We start from the raw sequence: 20,255 nt of genomic DNA on the forward strand, positions 1-20,255 counted from the left end.
GCAATCAAATAATCTTACAAAATTCTAGTATTTGCACATTTACATCACATTTTTAGTTTGTTCAATGAAAAATTCTTTATATGAAGAAAAAAACTGTTTGCAAATATTCATTTCAAGCCTTTACACTTTTGGTGGTAAACAAATAAAAATCAGTTCTTGTATAAGGCCTCAAAATTACACTCAATGCCAAATTAATGCATGCAGATCTCTCTACCTCCAGAACCCTATTAAAATAAAAGGGATTGTTTTTTTTTTTTCCTTTTAATAAGGCAGAAGCTCATAAGAATAAGTGAAATAGAGAAATTGCAATGACATACTGTTGGACACTAGTTTCTTGGCAGAGTGATCTTCCAATTGTAATATGCATTCCTTGGGCAGTACATGAAGGCTTATAGAGGGTACTCTGCTATTTTAAGGAAATTAATTTCCTTCTTGTCAGTTTAAATATGGGGCATTTACTAGCATCACATCGGTTCTCCTTCTTACCACTCACTCACTCCCCTTTCACAACAGCCTTCTCCTACTTTATAAAAGACATGCCTACTCTTCACTCATCTCCAATCTTACTGCAATATTTTATTCCCTAAGGCATAAAATCTTCCAGAGTGCCAAAAGAATGTCAAATTGTCTTTTTTTTTTTTTCCAGAGGAAACTCCTTTAATGATTAACCAAGGCTCTATAAACTATGTAAAGCTTACTGTTTTCCCCTTGGTTATAAAAGCATCTCAGGAGCAAAGCATGGCATCATAAATGAAGTCTTTTGACCTTTGTCTGGATGTTCTAAAATAAGATATACTATAGCGTGTAGATACTGGAAGAGATGGCAATTTTTCTGTCCCTGGATTATGGCCAAAGAATGAACTGATCTTGAGAGAGTCAGGTAAGAATAAAGCAAAGAATAGTTTCAAAGTTCTTCTTCTATCCCTGGATTATGGCCAAAGAATGAACTGATCTTGAGAGAGTCAGGTAAGAATAAAGCAAAGAATAGTTTCAAAGTTCTCCCAAGGATTTATTATTAGTTAAAAAGAGAAGCATCTTTAACCAGTCAACACAACACATGATTTTTGAAATTCAACTGGAATATTATCCGAGACCATATTTTTCAAATTATGCTGGATAAAAACTCACAGCAAAATAATTTACATGAACTATTTTACGTTAGATGGACCTTATTCAATAATGTATTTAAAACCGAATTTATCAAATAATACCATACAAAAGTTATTCAATGTACAAGCAATTTTCACTTTATTTAATCTTATAAAATGTTTAAAATGTTCTATCAACAAAAGATAAAATTATATGCTAGCTGTTGGAGCAAATTAGTTTTTAGCAGCATAAGCCTTTTGCTTTCATTAAATACAAAGGAAAAATTAACTATGATTTCTACATAACTGAAAGAGAGTAATTTCTAAATTTTTATATTCGAGTCCTTTTATTATTCTCTAAAGCTAAATACTAGCATTCAATAAAGGTATGTATATATATTGTCTGAAGAAATGTCATGTGTTTTCTCATATTTCTCACTCTGAAAATAACATTTTTAGCTACCACATAACATTGCATTATTAAAACATAAAAATACTTTACAGCTTTCCTTTCATTTTCAAGACAAAACATTAAAAATATATTGATCATATATTTTAATCATGCTGCATTTGGTAATTCATCTTTCAAGATATATTCTCTAAGTTATCAGTAAGTTTCATAGCATTTCCCAAAATACATATCACATACTTATATAAATTAAAAAACAAATTGAAAATGAAGTCAGACTTTTTGACACAAAGTATGTTTGATCTGGCTGATTAGTATGACAATAAGAATAGAATCTATATTTCCAAATCCCCAAGCCTTTCTGAAAATATGGTTTAAACAATGTGACTCTGAGGAGAAAAAAATATATATAGTTCACAGATATTAGATAAGCTTTAAGCCCTTTTGGGGTATATTTCTCAATAACTGAGAAAGTATAATCCTCTAAAGACTACTAATGAAACTATTTGCAAATCAGTAGTTTCCAATTCTTTCCTTCCTACAAAATTGAAGGAATATCAAATTGCATTTTCAGTTGATAAATCAAAAAATATTTTTCATGATAAATCACTAAAATTTTTGTTTATAATTCAGAGGAGATGCAAACAGATAAGTGTTTACCTGACAGTAAGCTCTTTATATACCCTTTTGTTTTTTTTATATAAACAAAAAAACTTTAAAGATATTATCCAATGACTTCAAATGGGTAGGTAGTCAGAGTCTCCAAAAGGGACCACAAACATAAAATGGGTAGGATAAACTGTGTACAACAACCTTCACCAGGAGAAACACCGAGATCAGTTTGGATGTAATGAAGAACGTGAGGAATAAAGGGATCAGAGGTCAGAAGGTAAGACAGGTAAATGACTGGCTTAGAATAACAGAAGATTAAGTGCCAAGTAGTTAGAGCTATAGTATCAAAGAGTCTATTGAGTCAGTTAATTGTGAAAATTCCCATTGCCACTCTTGCTGTTGCCAGGACTTCCAGAAACTGTGATATGCCTGGGCTGTTGCAAAGAATCTATAGTTTGGGTAGTCCATAACTGATTTAGCCTGCCTTCCTCACTATGCATTCCCTGGCTTTTATCATAATACGCAATCTGTGTTTCTGAACAATGATGGCTCAAAGGTTAGACTGAAATTCTTATATTGCCATAGATAATCCCCTTATGAATAATTGAGTGTTGACTACACAAGTGACTTGACAGTTTAACAATCACTTTCTAATTCTACTTTATGGTTTCTTTGCCTAGTTTGGAAGTAGACACTGGTAAATTAAATTGGACATCCTCACTGTAAATAGGAAAGCTTGGGAAATACATACAGGTATGAAATATTCATGAGGATTCAATTCCCTAGAAATTTATTTATAAGCAGTTTCCACTTCTATGTATTATAGAACTGAAATCTCAATTATACAAAGCCAGCTAATATAAGACAGGAAAATGATGCCAGGTAATCACATTTACAGTAATAACACTGAAAGCATCACCATGAAATAAAAATTATGAGCCCTTGAAACAAATTTTTTTTCCTGAATAGAAAATCAAAGTACAAAATAAAAGAGCATATCAATTGGAAAACTACATTATAATAGTAAGAATATAAAAAATAAATTAAAATAAAACCACTATTACCTCAAGTATGTTTTCTCTATGCTGACCCATTCAGGCCTACTTACTTTTTGAAATATCAAGGGTATTTTAGTTCCTGGTACTTTCTTCTGATCTTGTTCCAACAATACAGCCAGTGGAACACAAAAAAGGCCAGAATCTGCAACAAAAAATTAAATTAAATTTCTTCACTTCCATCAATCCATAAAATATTAATGCAAAATGTTAAGCCGTAAGATTTCTGATACTGTCTATCAATCAGACAGCTATTTATTGAGCACCTAGTAAGAGAATGACACTGTGTAGTTATTAGACATAGACTCTCGATAGGAAAATTTGGGCCCTGCCACATAGAGCAATCTAGCAAGGAAAGACAACTAAACAAATGATCGCAAATAATCTCACTGAAATACCTAGAAAAGTATAAGCTGCTACATATGAGAGATGAGTGTTATGGGACTGCATAAAATATGCAAAAAAATTACAAAATGTAGTCGAATTAAAAGTTTTGGCTTAAAGCAAATATCACTAATCTCTTCCACACTTAATTGACATTTAACATTCTACATTACAGCAAAATATAAATACTGTTTTTTTGAGAAATCAGTCTATAAAGGGTATTTTCTATTTTTTGGTTTTTTTTTTCTTTTAGAAAATATAAATACTTAATATTCTTGAATGTAAATTTTAGATTTTATATATTTGGGAATAACTCTGGAAGAAATGACACATAATAATTTACAATTTTTCTAAATTGAAATCATGTGCCTTGAGTCTGTTCAGTGCTGCTTCTGCCCAATACCTGCCACTCCACCCCATCACTGAGTAGAATAGTTAGCACAGAAGCATAACACATATCATCAGGAGAGATATAAATAAATTGTGAACACAAAAAGAGGCGTTATTTTGTGGTATGAGGATAGACATTGGAAACTGTGACCCTCAACAGAAATGTAATTCAAAAGAATGCCAGTAATCCAGTAAATACTTTATGGTTTAAAAATTAAGAAAAGATGTAATCTTTAAGAATGGAGAGTCTCGTTTATAAATTGCATAGGTAAGATACAAAAATATTTTAAAAAATAAAAATAAAATCTATTCTATTAATAGTGATACTTTTAATAAGAATGACTATTTCTCTTAACTGGCTTAATATCGTTAGGATGCAATTCTAAAACAGCATTAAAAAATCTTCTTCAAGCCACTTTTAAAGTCAAGCACTGAGTCACAGCTATTTAAATTATATTTCCATTTTATATTTGGAGAAGTCTTTATGATGAGCTTCTAAAAAGCATCTGAAGTCTTCGTTATCCATAATGGACTTGTGAAAAAACAGAAGCACCATTTAACTCCAAAATTCACCATCCCAGGCTTTAAGCTAAAATATTCAAAGGAGCTGTGCACAGAATGTCTTCTGGGTCCTGGCATGGAAGAGGGCCTGAAGGGAAGGTACACTTCAGTCCTACAGAGAAATTGCCTCTAAAACTTAAATCAGATGAATACTTGTCTTTGCTAATGTTACCATAGCAACTCAATAATCCTCCTTCTTGATTTCTCTTTAGGAGAAAATTTTAAGGTTAAAGAAGCGGTCAGAAATTTCTAAACAATAAAGCTTTGTCAATAAAGAATTATCTGGATTTCCAGACCAATTGAATCTTGGAAAAACAAAAACCGAGGAAGTGCCTGCTCTCTATCATATTATAAAAAATAAAGTATGTTCATATAACAAGTAAAGCAAGCTGCTTACAAAAGAAAATCTAACATATCCACGATAAATACAATTTAGTGGTATCACGTGCCACAATGGCATTATTTTCTTAGTAAAGAACATTTTTGCAAAATATTCAGAATGTTAACGAACAAAGGAATAGACTAACTACCCTATGTATTACCCATTGAGTAAATAAGCAAAAGTAAGCAACAAATTTTAAAGGGTCAACAATTTTAAAGTTATTTTTCAAGATCTCATTTTGGAAATTAATAAGTATATGTACCAAATGTATTTTTTTAATACATAGTCTTCAAAGGAGAAAGCATGTGAGTTAAGATTCCTTGATTCAGAATTTCCATCTAATTTCCTTCCATGGTAATTAAATGTTTGATTACGCCCTTGTTTTCTATAGTCTAGGAGACAGTGCATTTAATCAAGTTACAAAATTTTTGAAGACAACGTTTTAGAATCTAAACTTCAGATGTATTCAAGTGTTTGTTTATTTTGTAGGTGTTTCTCTCCTAAAAATACTGCTAAAAAGCCAACCTCATCCTTGCTGCTTTACAAGTAAATCCAACTGTTTTTCATTTCAAAATTACCTTTTGTTTTGATTTTCACAGCTTTTTGTTGTTTCAGTTCAATACCCAATACATCATAGAGGGCAGTCAGTTCGATTAGGGCTAAATAGCAAACTTTCTTCATGTCCTGGGGTGCTAGGTCACCAATCCTGGTGGTGCCTGTTTTGTCTATTGGCAATCTGAAATTCTAAAATAAACACCATTAATATAGTAAAGGTGTAGAGTATTTAACCTTTTTTTTTTTTTTAAATGAAAGAAGACAAAATTTAAGTATAGAAAGAGGTTATACTCCAAATAGTGACAATGACAGCTATGGCATAATATCTCCTGTCAGAATAAAGAGCAACACTGTGCCAATGATGATGTCCAAACCTGTGGGAAGTTCAAGAGTCAGTATCTGAAGTTTGACAAACAATGGAACCAGACCATGTACTGGAAGTATGAATACTGGTGGCTAAGAGGACAAAAGAAACAGTAAACCCAAAGCAGAAAAGAAACTCTAGCTAATTGACCTTCAAAGACCAGGGAAGATTAGAAGTCCAGCACAAACCATGAGGAGGAGGAAGAAGCAGGCGAAGTAGAAGAGGAGAGAGAGGAACAGAAGCCATGAGTAAGTGCTTACAGTATGTCAGGTACCCTTTACCTACTTATTATTATTGTCATATATACGACATTACAGATACAATATATAATATTAATATAATAATATTGTCATAAAAACCCAAAAAAGACAGGGCTGTGTAGCAAACACAGCGGGAGGTGAATAGCAGAGAAGAGACTAAGAGCATGGACTTTAGAGCCAGAATACCAGTGTGTGTGTGACTTCTGGCAACTGCTTAACCATTCTTTCAGTAAAATGGGAGGAAGGGATGGAGGAGGAGATGGAGAAGGGGGAAGAAGGGGAGGGAAAGGAGGACAGGAGTGATGGGAAGGGGGAGAAGAGAGGAAGTGAGGGAAGGGAAAGGGGAGGAGAAAGAGAGAGGGAGAAGAAGGGGAGGGAGGGAGGGAGAGAGGGAGGGAAAAGAAGGGGAACAGGGAGAGGGAAGGGGAGAAGACCACTTAACTCAGAGGGCCGTTGTGAGGTTTCATTGCTTGACGCTTCCCAAACACATTTATGTGGTTGCTACTAATATTACTTTCACCACTAAATAAGTCAACTGAGACTTAGAGATACTACCCAGACCTAGAGACACTACTATCACAGGCAAATAAGTGGTGTTTTTGTTGTTTCGCTTGTCTCAAATATTATCTACTACCTATTTTGCCTCTTTTGATATTAAATACATTAAATATGTAACACAAAGCACAAGGAAAAAACATGAACTTCTCTAACATTTAATTCAAATTGCAGTCCCACTGTATTTACTGATTATTAAAATAATAATGATTTTGAAATAGTTTGTTAACAATCTTATTAGTTTATCTTTTAGGTTTACCTTTGACTTCTTAATTAAATGTCCAAGAATGTTCAACTGATTCCCTTTTAATCCCTTTGCTTTGCTCATTTTTATACTGTTTCATTAACACTCCATAGTCTAAAAACTCTTGCAAAAGACATGTCCTAAAGTAGCGGTTTTCAAAGTGTAATCCAACGAACTGGTGGGGAACCCAACATCCTTTCAAGGAGACCAAGAGTGCCAAACTATTTTAAGAATTAATATTAAAACATAATTTGACTTTTCACACTCATTATCCCATGATTATACAGTGTTTTCCAGAGGTATAATACATGTGCAACAGACTGCATACAGAAGTAGATATGAGAATAAAGTTGCTAAAATGTGAAACCATGCCACATTTCTTAATTTTTTTAGAAAATATTATTTTTCATTAAAAAGTTGTCAACTATAATACTGTTTTAAATTGAATAAATATTTTTAAACTTCTCAACTTTAATTTCTAATATGGTAAATGTCCATAGGTATAACTAATATTAATGAAAGTTCCTCCCCCAACATACGCACAATTTTTTAAGTTGTTTAATTATAAAAAGAACTATCCTTTTGTCTACATGTTCACGTTTCACAGTTCAAGAACACAGGTCAGTGACAAATATCCATGGGACCTAATACAAAGAAATTCTTCACATTCCAAAATCACCTCGGGCCAGCCTTCTTCATCTCCCCAAAATCTTTCATGGAATCATAATTTCTGTAGAAATCTGCATATGCCTTCTGTGTTCAGTCACAGCAAACTTATAGAGACCTGCAATCCCCAAGAGACAACTAACACTCTAACAATATGAAATTAGAAATGTCTGGACAAGAGACCACGCATCTGAGGTTTTGTCAAAGCTAGAAGCCATGGTAGTTATTCTCATCACCAACATCCTTCCTGACTGATAAAATAAAAGCTTTTTCTGGTCCTCGACAATTTTTAAGGGCCTAAAGGTGTTATAAGACCAAAATGATTGAGAGTTGTCATCCTAAAACAATTCTTAAAATCTGCAAGTTTGGATTTTTCAGGAGCTAATTTCTTTCAAGCAAACTCAACTCTAAGAGAAAATCTTTGAGTCCATTATAGGAGAATAAGTTTGTTTCTTAACTTTTGGTAATACATTTTTCCCTCTATAAGAATATTAAATAAAACAGCAGTAGACATGATTGAATAAGCAACCTAAGTGAATTTCCAGCATAACAGTTAATGGCCTCCATGGTGCTATGCAAAGGGGTTGAGAATATGAAGCCAAACTAAGCTGGCAAATCCTATCTCCTTCACTTGCTATCTATGTGACCTCTAGCAAATTATATCAACTTCTGTGCCTCAGCCACTTCATCTGTAAAATGGGAGTAATAATAGAACCTACCTTATAAGGCTGTGGTAGGGATCAAATGGCACATATTAAGCACTCAAAAAGTGGTATGTATTATTACTACATTTTTTTCACCAAACTTTTTCAATTTCAAGATTTCGTGGTTTTCCTTTTTTCCTAACTTACTGCAAGATAGGAAAAAATAAGAATAGTACTCATATTTGATAAACTGTCTCTCATTCTATTCTGCAAAAATCCTCATAGGATAAGAATTATTACAGCATATTTTAGGTGGAGGAACTGAAGCTCAGTAAAGAGAACTAAATAGCAGCCAGTGATGGAATAATGATGCAAATTCAGAGCTTCTAAATCCTAAGTTCAGTAATCATTTTGTTCTGCTCCACTTTTCCCATCCATCACAGCAGGCAGGGAGGAATCTAGGCTGATCTGTGTTGATGTAGGACTGTGAGGCCCTCAAGGAGAGGAGTCATGTCTTAATCACCTGTAACCTGACTGTATCATAGGCTTAGCACACTGCAGGTTCTGTCCCAGTCTAGTCGATGAATGAAGATACACATCTTGCAGGGAGAAAGCACAGAATCAGATTCAGTGAGGTGCAGGGTCCCTTCATTTCCTTTGATTTTTACAGAGCTCTTTCTTTAAAACCACACAAAACTTTTCACGTTTTCCTCATGCTTGGCCCCAGAGTTCTAATTGCATTGTTTTCTGAAGGGTTAAACCCAATCCTATTTGCCAACGATTTATTTAAAAAAAAAAAAAATCCATTAAAATTAGTTGCTCTGGTCTAATAAGCCAAACATATGTAATATAATTATTTAAAGAATTGCCTGAGGTAAATGTTTAAAGGAACCTGAAATATTATTAGTTCAAACATTTGATTTACCTAGCAATACATGCCATGCATGAGCTTTATTTATTTATTTATTTAACATTGTGCTTAATGAAAGAACTTAGTTCTTTATACCAATGTTTAATTCATAAAGGCAGCTTTAAATATTTATGAAGTTTCCTGCAGTTTTGTTTAGTTAATAGACTGGATGGTTCAGTTCATTGGATAAGAGAAGGCAATGCAACTTCAGCAAAAGGGTAAAGCTCTTTACTCTTTGAAAAATATATTTAAAGAGTGAGATAATTTTTTTTTTTTTAAATATTGGTTCTCATGTGTTACTGTAAATTCATCAGGTAGCTCTTCAGGACTGCATCCTCATAATACTAGGGGCCCCTTAGACACCTCATTAGTTAGGATGAATTTGACTTATTTACTCATCAGTCACTTGAGCTTTGACTTGGAAAGCAAGGGAATCTATTTTCCCTTGGTCACTTTCCACCAATGACTTTTTTTATAGCATCTGCTAGGCAAGTCATTTCCTACTTAAGACTTTTTCATGTGTAATATGTGATTTTATTATAGAATTTAATTCATTTTCATCCCCAGAGCATGAATACTTTTCTATATAAATGTTTTCAGAATCTTTCAAATTTGCAGGTTTTTAAAATATTTCCTTTTTTTTTAATGAAGAGCAATAGTCATAATTTAACCTTTTCTTGACAATTCGGGATTATGACCTTAAATACCTATTTTTATATCATGTACAAGTTTGTGTCTGTCTTAGATTTTTAGTGTCCTCACTCGATTCCAAACTACCATTGCTTCTGCTGTCATTTAACTTACTCGAGAGGTATTCCATTCTCCAACAAATTCCCAACTTGGGCCTGCATGTCTAGTTTTGGCCTTTAGTATGCATGGAACTGTGTTGCCACGCAACCAGAGTTGTTATGAAACATGAATTTATTTGAATTAAACATAATTCAATAAGTGTCCAAGACACTGACTAAATAAGGACCTAAGAACTAAAATATAAGCATGCACCTAGGGTATGAACTTTACCGTACTCATGTCAAAGATCATTTCAAAGCTATGATCTTAAAAATTCTTGAATAAATCCTTAATGGTTTTAGCCTCTCAGGTAGGATGAAGGAGTGATATGAAATTTCTGCTTTATATGATGGACTCAGCAAACCAGAATCTTATTTACACAACATCCTAAGCTATCCTGAACAAGGTGTCAGTAGCTCCAATACAAGGACATTTAAACTCACACTTAAATTAAATGCATATCTACCCTTAGGATACATTAAGTGGAGTCAGCGTGGTCCTCCAGAAACCAAACTCCGACTTCAAAAGTTTAGTCACTGAAGCCAAGCCTTAGCATGCCATGTAATCTCTCTAATGTGTATGAAAAATGGGAAACAAAATATCTACCTCATGGAGATCATTTGATAAATAAGTACAGCGTATACTTTCTGAGATATATTGGGTACATAATGCCACAGTTAGTAGTGGTTAACTTTTCAAACTAAAGCACATAAAGGTTGTAAAACCAGATCTCCAAATTTAAGAGGAGAAATTGAAATCCACTGTGAGAGATCATAAAGAATTAACAAAGATTGTTTGATACTGTAAGAAAAAGGAAGTGGATATAAAATGAGGTCAACAGAGAACAATGTATTACATAAAGCCTACTGCATATTTTCAGAAGCAGAGGAGCATGGAGTAGAAATGGAATTGAAGGTTTTACCTGCTTAGACACCTGCCTCAGAGTGGTAAATACAAATATTCAGTTCATCAACCACTTATGGAAAGCTTACAATATGTCCATGTCTTCTAGAAGACATATGGATAAATGAATGGTTGTAGCGATGAACAGATGCATGTCTATAAATAAATATGTGGATCAATTAGCAATAATTATCAAAAGCATGGCATCTAATAATTTAAAGAATGACTTTAGATATTTTATTTAATGCAAGTTCACAATCAGAAAGACTTCTAACAGTAAAGGTAGATACTGAGCTAGACCCCAAAGGATCTGCTGAGACTTCCTTAGTAAACATGAAACAGATGGTAGAAATAGGAAGGTTACGTTAAGCTTGGGGCACCACAAGAATAAAATTGAGAAGGTCAGTGAGCACAAAATAGTTTATTAAGCAGAGAATAAAATTTGATAGGAAGTTTTGTTTTAAGTCTACAAGTGGAAGATAATTTATATTTTATGCCATTGTTTGAATCAACTTAAAAGTCAACAATGTCTTCACTTTGTTTAATTAGACTCTATTGTCAGTTACTTTAAATCCTTTCTGTCTGTTGAGATGAAGACTCACTTTGAAAAGACACTTTGGCTAAGGATAGTTTGAGAGTGTAAATCATCTCTTTAGGCCAAATGATACATACTCCTTCACTTTTTCTAGGTATAAACTTTCTTAAAGGTAGGTTCTTAAAAATATACGATAAAGCCTAAAAACACTCCAGATGCCCACTATTAGGAGACTGGTTGAATAAAAAAAAAAAAAGAAAAAATTGTGATATATTCTCACAATGGAGTACAATGTGTCTATAAAAAGGAATGAGAAATATTTTTCTATACTATTATGGAGCAATCTCCAAAATATACTGCTAAGTGAAAAGAAAAAGTCTCAAGGTGAAGAGAAGTCTGTATAGTGGGCTACCATTTATCTAAGAACCAAAGAATAACCATAAAATTAAAATTAAAATAATTTACCTGTAAGGGAGAATGATAGCTCAAGGCTAGAAGTTAGACTTAGTTAGATTTTTAATACACCTTGATTTTAGTTTGACATTTGAACCATGTTTTTGTTTTACATACTTGCAAAACAAAATACAAACTAAAGAAAAACAAGTTTAAACTGTTTTCTGATAATCATATTGTTGATAGTACTGTTAGTATTGTTATCTGAGAATGCTTTATACTATAGTGGAGAATAAAACAAGTAATTATGTGGTATTCTAATTATATTATCTGATGTATCATAAGAACCACTATTCTCAGTACGGAAGAAAGAAGACACAGGTGTACTTCTGTCCTCTCAAAAGGCTTTAAACAATGACCAACCCAGAGAAAGCGATACTCATAGTGTCCTGATCATAGTCATAAACGTACACTTCTAATAAATGGAACCGATGTTTCTTGAAACAGACAAATACGCCAGATTAAAATGGGAAATTTTGCCTGATGTCATGTCATATACATCTAAAACCATAAGTTGATAGTATTTATACAAGAAAATTAAAATAAAACAACACTAAATGGTCACTAGTGATGCTGGGGAGCAAAATAAAATTGAAGACTGGTAAGTAAAAGTAAGTAACCATTTTGAGAAAGTTTTTTTTTTTAAAGTAGTCAAACTAATAAATTTTAAAAAGAAATTAGACATAATTTTATAACCATTAGTAAAGGATCCAAGCATTAATCAGCAACAGCTGATAACCTCACAAAAACAGGAAGACAACCAGATATTTTGTGTCTCTTAACATAGAGTCATATGTGAATAGTCTTCACCAAAAAAAATGAATCTTGATATGATAAATCTAGAGTCAACCAATTTAAAGGAAACAGAAGAACATGGGAATAGAATTAGTCAAAGGCAGGGAATTCTCTACAAATTAATAACTAGATTTCTTCAACAACTAAATTTCAAGGGAGAGAGGAATGAAGAGAGGGAAGGAAGGATTGGGTGAATGAGGAAGAGTGATAAAAGAAGTGAAAGAGTAGGAAAGGGAAGGAGGGAGAGAGAAAGAGAGACACACAGGAGAGAAAGAAAGAAGGGAGGAAGGGATTTAAAGAGTCTTAAAAGACATAAACCTTATTTGAATTCTGAGGCAAACAAACTGTAAAAAAAAATTATGAAATCTGTAATACAGTTTGAAATTTGAACACCTGACTGAATATTTGAAATTAAGAATTGTTAACATTTTTAAAGACATAATAATGGTAATATGGATATGACTTTCTAAAAATAGAAACTTCTTTAGCCTCTAGAAATAAATATTGAAACATTTATAAATAATAAAATATAATTCAGAGATGTTTTGAAATAATACAGAATAGGGAATTGGTTGGGGGTACGGGTACATCAGGACTAGCCATAGGTTAATAAATGTTGTGGCTAGGTGATGAGTATTTGGGGATTCATTATAGTATTCTTTTTAACATCTGTGGAATTCTATAAAACAAACAATAAACGAACATATTTTTTAAAAAAAATGTAAGACATTCAGTAGCAATGAGAACACTCAGTACATAAAGCCTGGTTTTTAAATACAGTCTATTACTAAAAGGAACCAGTGCTCCTTGATGAAATGGATTCTTTCAAGTCTGAGATGAGAAAAGTACAAGGTGAGCCAAGAACATTTTGTACTAGAAAGCAAGAATGTAAAGGAATGTTGAGAATATGTTAACAGGACATGGAAACCATCTTGAAGGGATCCTAATGGTCAAAGTTGGGTAAATTTGAAAATCAAAGAAAAATGATAATGTTTTATAAATCACTAAATGAAAAAAGGAAGCAGTCTGTAATGATATTCAATAACAATAAAAGAAAAGGGAGAAAAAGCAATTATATAGAAGATTGCCAGCCAATCAACGTAGAAGAAATAATAGAATTAGAAAATCACTTTCTTAATCTCCAGTTTAATTATTGTTTCAGGCAAGGATTACAAATGCATTGTGAAACCTCTGAGTAATAGGTTATTACTGGCAAATATGATATTCATCCAGTTTCGAGGATCATAAATTAGTATTAAGTGTACATAGGAAAAAGTATCTTTACATTGGGGAGATCTGGTGAACATTTCCTTAACCAAGTGCTCAAACTTCCATCATCAATAAAGGAACCATTTGACATTGTGCTCCTCTTTTGATGATGCAGTAGGAGGCAAAAACATAATCTATGCAGAAGTTTGGCCAAAAATGTTTAACTTGAATCTAGTCATGAAGAAAAATACAAAATCAGAAATCTGATTCGGACTCTTTGAACATAGTAAACAAAAGCAAGGAACCTGATCTTGATTCAAGAAAACCAAAAACGATGACATCAAATGCAACATATAACCCTTGTTTGAATCCCAGATGGGGGTGGTGAAGGAAGAAGCTATAAAGGACAATAGTGTGATAATTGGAGAAAATTCACTATAATAGTATATTAAATACAATTTTAGTGTTCAATTTTTGAAGTACTATAATTGTGTTTTGTTTTGTAGGCCCTTGTCAAATTAAAAAAAAAAAAAAAAAGAGTATATACCTGACAGCACAACATAAATACAGATAGATGTAGAAAGAAAGAAAGCAAAGTTTGTAAAATGTTAACTGTTGACTGGATTTAAATGAAGATTGTATGGGTATTTGCTATACTATTCTTTCAACTTTTCCGTGGGTTTGATATTTTCAAAATATAAAGCTGATTAAAAATAATCACTTCTATTAGTGACATCTGAATAATGTACTACGTACAGGTAATAGGGTATTATTGCCTTGGCTCTTCTGGGTCCCATCCTTGGAGCTCTCTTTCTGATTGACGGCTTGCTCTGCAAATGATACCTCCAGGTTGATATCTGTTTCAGAGGCAGGTGTTTCCTCAGGCACTGGTAGGATCTGCTCCTTTTCACCAACATCTAGGTTAGATGCCTGGTCTGGGGGCGGGGAAAAAAAGATCCAATTCACATGTTTGTTTCCATGTTTCCATGTTTCCATGTGTTTCCATGTTTGTTTCCATGTTTCCATGTTTGTTTCCATGTTTCCATGTTTCTTTCCTTCCTTCCTTCCTTCCTTCCTTCCTTCCTTCCTTCCTTCCTTCCTTCTTCCTTTCTTCCTTCTTTTTTTACTTCTAACACATCGACTATATGAAAACCTTTAAGAAAAGTACTGTTTACTATAGGCAATAATTAACGGTTATTTTAATTGTCAAAAGTATATTCAGGATATCCTACCAATGGTGCACAGAGAGTAGAAGGGGGATGGCAGCGACTAGAAATTCTTAGCTCAATTGTAGAATCTTTCCCTGAGGTCACAATTCTTAGATTGGGTTGAATTCCAAAACATTGCTCGATAATCTCAAACTCTGACTGAAAAACCTCACAAAAATTTGGTCGATTTACTTGTTGTTATATTTTACACTGGGGGATTAAAAGCCAAAAAAGAGAAGGAGGAAGTTAGTTGTAATTTGTCTTAGAACTGGCGATATCCTATTTAATTTCCTCGCAGTAGAACAGATTCCTGGAATAGACCTCTTTACTCCCTGCATCTCCTTTCTGGAATGTGACCTACCTATCACAGTAAAACTTTCAAAACAAGAGCTACTGCCAAAAATTTATCACTGTGGGAGTCAGGTCTGGAGGTACCTGGTACAGGAATCAATAGGTTTTGCACCTGATTCTATCAAAGACTACCAAAGGTCCTATAACTATAAACCTAGTCAAATAATTTCCAGACATTTATTTATATCAACATTTCAAAGGTATAATAAGTTTAACATTTGTTTGTTTGTTTGCTGTTAATTCCACAGGGAAAAAAATAATGTTTAAAAAGCTTTGCTGAAAACACCAGCTTTAAGCTTTGGTGAAAATGCTTCTAAATTTGACTATTTGATAAGTTTTTGCTTTTAATACAACTCGTATTAAAAAAACTCTGGAACCAACAGCAAGATTACTGTTATTTTCTCATTGCAGACCTTTAATTCATGGTGAGCTCTTTGATAGTATTTATCTGATGTCATCTATGCCACATTTTATGCTTTTCCAACTCCTGTGATAATTTTTAAATTAGAATAACCAGACTTTTATACAATTAACTTTTAAACTATTAACTTAAATGCCAAAGCACAATTTTAGTTTTATTTTCCCACTAATTTACACTGTTTTATGTTTCACTGTGAACATGGATGTTGGTTTCTTAGGAAACCATTTTAAGGGGGATAAAAAAGATTAGCCATTTTCCTAAATTAGAAGCTACTTTTCCAGAAGCTGACTATATATGGACAAGAATTTTAAAACTACTCCCTTTTTCCCTCCGCATCCCCCACTCCGGTCAGAATTACAATTCACCACCACCACCACCTTAAACGAATGTCTTGCATTGAATTAAAAACTGAGTAGAGAAATTATAATTAAGTTATAACATATTTTAAAAATATAAATTTCCTCCAAAACATGGCAAAAATGAAAACAAGCATGGTATATAAAAGCATAAAAATTCAAATGGTAAATGAAGTTAGGGTAGATAGTAGAAAAAACAGTTTCAGTGGGATTGAGGGGGTGCTGCTACAGGAAATGGATAGTGAATTGTCTAACAAAAGTATTCATGAATCAATTATCTACTCTCAAAGAGAAAAGTTAAGAGAATGCTGAGGTAAACTTTTTGACTCTTAAAGTCTTCAAGTAAATAATATGATTTCTTTAATTCATTATCCTCTGGTTTTGAAGTGGTAAGTAGCATTGGCTTATAAACATTTTACAAATCTTAAAGTTTTCCGATTATATGAAATATCCCGAGGGCCTTTATTTTAAAAAAGAATTTTCCTTTTTATGGAAATCAAAAAAGAAAATAAGAAAATACACATATTAATATGAAAGTTATAAAAATTATTTGTGCATTTTTATCTAAATGTATATATTAACGCTGAGTATTTCATATACACAGAGTTGTAAAATTTGCTAAAATGTTAAGGTTGATGCTTAATGGTAGACTAATTAACCCTTGCTACATTACAGCTCTTAGAACATTAAAACTTGAAAACCTTTTCATTTCGAATAAATATATTTGACTAAACATGTACAAAAGCCCAAGTGTAGGAAAAACACTTACAATAGACTATGTTACCCATGCCTTTGGATTTCAAGCAGAAAGCTGTACTTTTGCACTCCAGACATGCATTTTATTCCAAACCTTTCAATGTTTGCATAACGCTGATTAATTCACTGGCTAGCAAAAGAGTATGGCATTGCCCAGAACAGGTGCAGTAGTAAAGACTCAGTGACTTGGATGGTGTTACACACATTCTCTCTTATTATTCTGATTGGAGACTCTATGCCCACTTCACAGCATTCCAGCAAAAGCAGATGTAAATCAGACAGCAAGTTTGTTACACTTCACTAGCCTGCTGCAAGCTAGACTGGAAAGTGCTCATATAATGAACTCATCTTCCAGAACTTCTGTTTATATAGCCTATATCACCATCTCTGGCAAGGGAGGAAAACATCAAGAAAAGACAATGTTTTCCTCAGTATTCATTTAGCAACTGCCAGTTGCTCTTCTCCAAAGCCTAAAGCATATTGACATTGGCACAAAAGGTTCATCTGTCTCTCTTGATGACCCAGTTCTCTAGCAGGCCAGCACAGGCTATGCCAGCTAGCTTGCCACTTCAGCGTTTGGTGGTATGTAGACCTGGGGAAACACGTAGTAATTTCATTCTGGGGAAAAAAAAAATGCAACTAAAGAAACCTCCACAGAATAATAAAAAGGAGGTGCTTTCATAAATAAACATATATAGACATGTATGTGTCTATACCCACACATGCACACAGTTACATGTATTCACAGATGTGTGCGTGTATTTTCTTCAAAGGAAGGGGTGCAGGAGAAAAGTTCTCAGAAGAATATGAAAGGGAAAATTGAGATACTGGATGCTCTAAGACTCTAAAATGCCCACATATAATCTTGGACTAAACTCCTGATTTTTATAGGATAGTTGGAACAGTTCCCAGGCCTCCATAGTCTCCCTGTACTCTTCCCTAACCATTTCCAATCCACGTACAACACTAATGACATGGGCCCTCCAGATGCCAGGTCTTAAGAACAAAAACAAAAGAGAAGGACAGTCCCCTGGCTAAAATCCCACTGCTACAGACCACTTCTGTTATAGTTTTTAAATAACAACACATGAAGGATTAAATTTTTAAGCTTGTCTATCATTTTAATTTTGAACATTTTTCTTTATTGTAAATAAATGAAATAACTATAAATTATTTCTTGATAAGTACTAACAAAGTCTTAATATTTATTTTGATCCATGCCTTGAATTTCTAATCTATTTCTAAATTAATAGGTATTAAGGAGGAAAAGGACGTAAATGAGAATTATAATCAATTGTCAAAAAAAATTAACTATTTTAAGGTTTTCTAAACTTTCTGAAAAGCAATCCACTTATCAGTGGTCCCCAACCTTTTCGACATCAGGGACCGGTGCTCCTATGAGAATCTAATGCCTGATGATCTGAGCTGGAGCTGAGGCAGTGATGCTAGTGCTGGGGAGTAGCTGCAAATACAGATGAAGCTTCACTCACTCACCAGCCCCTCGCCTCCTGCTGTGTGACCTGGTTCCTAACAGGCCATGGACTGGTACAGGTCACCTGTACACAGCCCAGGGGTTGGAGACCCCTTCATTTATGGATTGAGAACTTATGATTTGAGAATAAGGCTTCAAATCCACTTTAGCTGTATGGCCTTGGAAAATGACTTCACATCTCTAAATTCTAGTTCTCTCATCTGTAAAATAGGTTAAAAACAATACCTACTACACAGAACTCTTGAATGTATTAAATTAGGTAAACACCTCCTAATAGTACCTTGCACATGGTAAGGATTCAAGAAATGTGACAACTATGTATGTAGAGAGGCTAGAACAGAGATACACAAACATTAAAAAAATTTTAAAAAAATCAAAGGCCCACTATTTTCTCAGCCTTCTATAATTATCTACTTGAGTACTTTATATTATTATTTTAATAGAATTTGCTTACTAGAATTGAAAGTGAATGTTTTAAAAGGCTGTATCTGTTTGTTATACTAATAAACGGGAAAATACAAGAGAACAGGTCCAACATACCATCTTTTCCTTGGTATTTGTTTTCATTTGTTCTGACTGACTGTGATTCAGTGCCATCTGGAGCCTAAAGATAGAAAATGGGCCATTTAGTCATCTCCAACTCACAACCAGAAAAATGGTATTGCAAATAATTCCATTACTAACCTTTCGAGTATAAGAAATGTATTCAGAATTTTAACAATCACAGAAAAAAGTACTATGGTTATAATCAACAAATATTTTATTACCCATGAATTGTTAAGACACAATACTAAGTCCTATGGGGAAAATAAAAAACATTAAGAGTGTCCCTGCCATCAAGAACACCACTATTTAGTTGAGGGGAAAAGACAAACATATCAAAAAAGCTAGTAATAGCCATCAATAAGTGAGTAGATGTGGTCTATCTGTACAACAGAATATTATTTGAAACAAAGAAGAAATGAAGTACTTATACATGCTACAACATGGATGAACCATGAAAACATACTAACTGAAAGGAACCAGTCACAAAGGCCGCATATTGAATACTTCTGTTCCTATATACTGTCCAGAATAAGCAAATCATAAATAGAAAGCAGATTAGTGGTTACCTAGAGCTAAGAGGGAAATATGGGGAATGACTGATAATGGGTAAGAGCTTTATTTTGGAGATGATGAAAATATGTTAAAATTGATTGTAGTGATGGTTGCAAATCTGTGAATATATTAAAAAGCAGTGAACTGTAGACTTTAAATGGGTGAATTAGATGGTATGCAAATTATATCTCAATAATGCTATTATAAAACAAAATTACCAGTTGACATGTAGGTAATAAAATAGAAATCTTCAAATTAAAAAAAAGCTCATAACAAATGTGAAAGGAATTAAAAATAAATTATCAAACAGGTAATAAGAGCACCAATATGCAAAGGAACTCCTTTTTCAAGCAGTTGGAGCAATGACATCTAAGAAATGTCGCCCTCCAAGGGATTTATGGACATGGTAAAACATGCTGACGCCAGAAAGTGTAGCCAAGCAGTACCAGCACTACCACCTTTCCAAGTCAGGCTTGAGAAGGAATTTGGTAATCAGGAAGAGGAGTCTAGATCAATCATACATAGACGTCTATTTGAATGAACTATTTTTAAAATAATCATCCTACTGGATTTCCATCTCTACACTAAAGAAGGTGGCCTTTCTAGTCATCCTCGTCATAGCTTTTACCTCAAGCTGTGAGCCAAGAAGCACTCCTCCCTCCACCTGAAGTCTAGGTAGAGTCCAGAAAAGCAATGGGGCAGGTACATAGAGACTGTTGTTAGTGTACCACACAGAGTGACGGTACCTGGGAGAGTGTACAGTGACTACCAAATCACAGAAGTGGTAGAAGGGTCATGGCACTACTTCAA

The 20,255-nt window shown here is 33.5% G+C and overlaps 1 protein-coding gene across 2 annotated transcripts in view; it reads right to left on the minus strand.

Annotated features, from left to right (window-relative positions):
* ARHGAP18 (Rho GTPase activating protein 18) overlaps positions 1-20,255 on the minus strand; it is a 160,684-nt gene that overhangs the window by 30,542 nt on the left and 109,887 nt on the right. For both annotated transcript variants that reach the window (XM_039849950.1, XM_039849949.1), the window contains exons 4-7: positions 18,888-18,951; positions 14,520-14,698; positions 5,460-5,625; positions 3,218-3,309 (exon numbers count right to left, since the gene is read on the minus strand). In XM_039849950.1, coding sequence (XP_039705884.1) covers positions 3,218-3,309; positions 5,460-5,625; positions 14,520-14,698; positions 18,888-18,951 — 501 coding nt within the window. The remainder of the gene's footprint in view (positions 1-3,217; positions 3,310-5,459; positions 5,626-14,519; positions 14,699-18,887; positions 18,952-20,255) is intronic.

This window comes from Pteropus medius, unplaced genomic scaffold, assembly GCF_902729225.1.
Source record: "Pteropus medius unplaced genomic scaffold, Ma_sr-lr_union100, whole genome shotgun sequence".
In the NCBI taxonomy this organism is placed as follows: Eukaryota; Metazoa; Chordata; class Mammalia; order Chiroptera; family Pteropodidae; genus Pteropus; species Pteropus medius.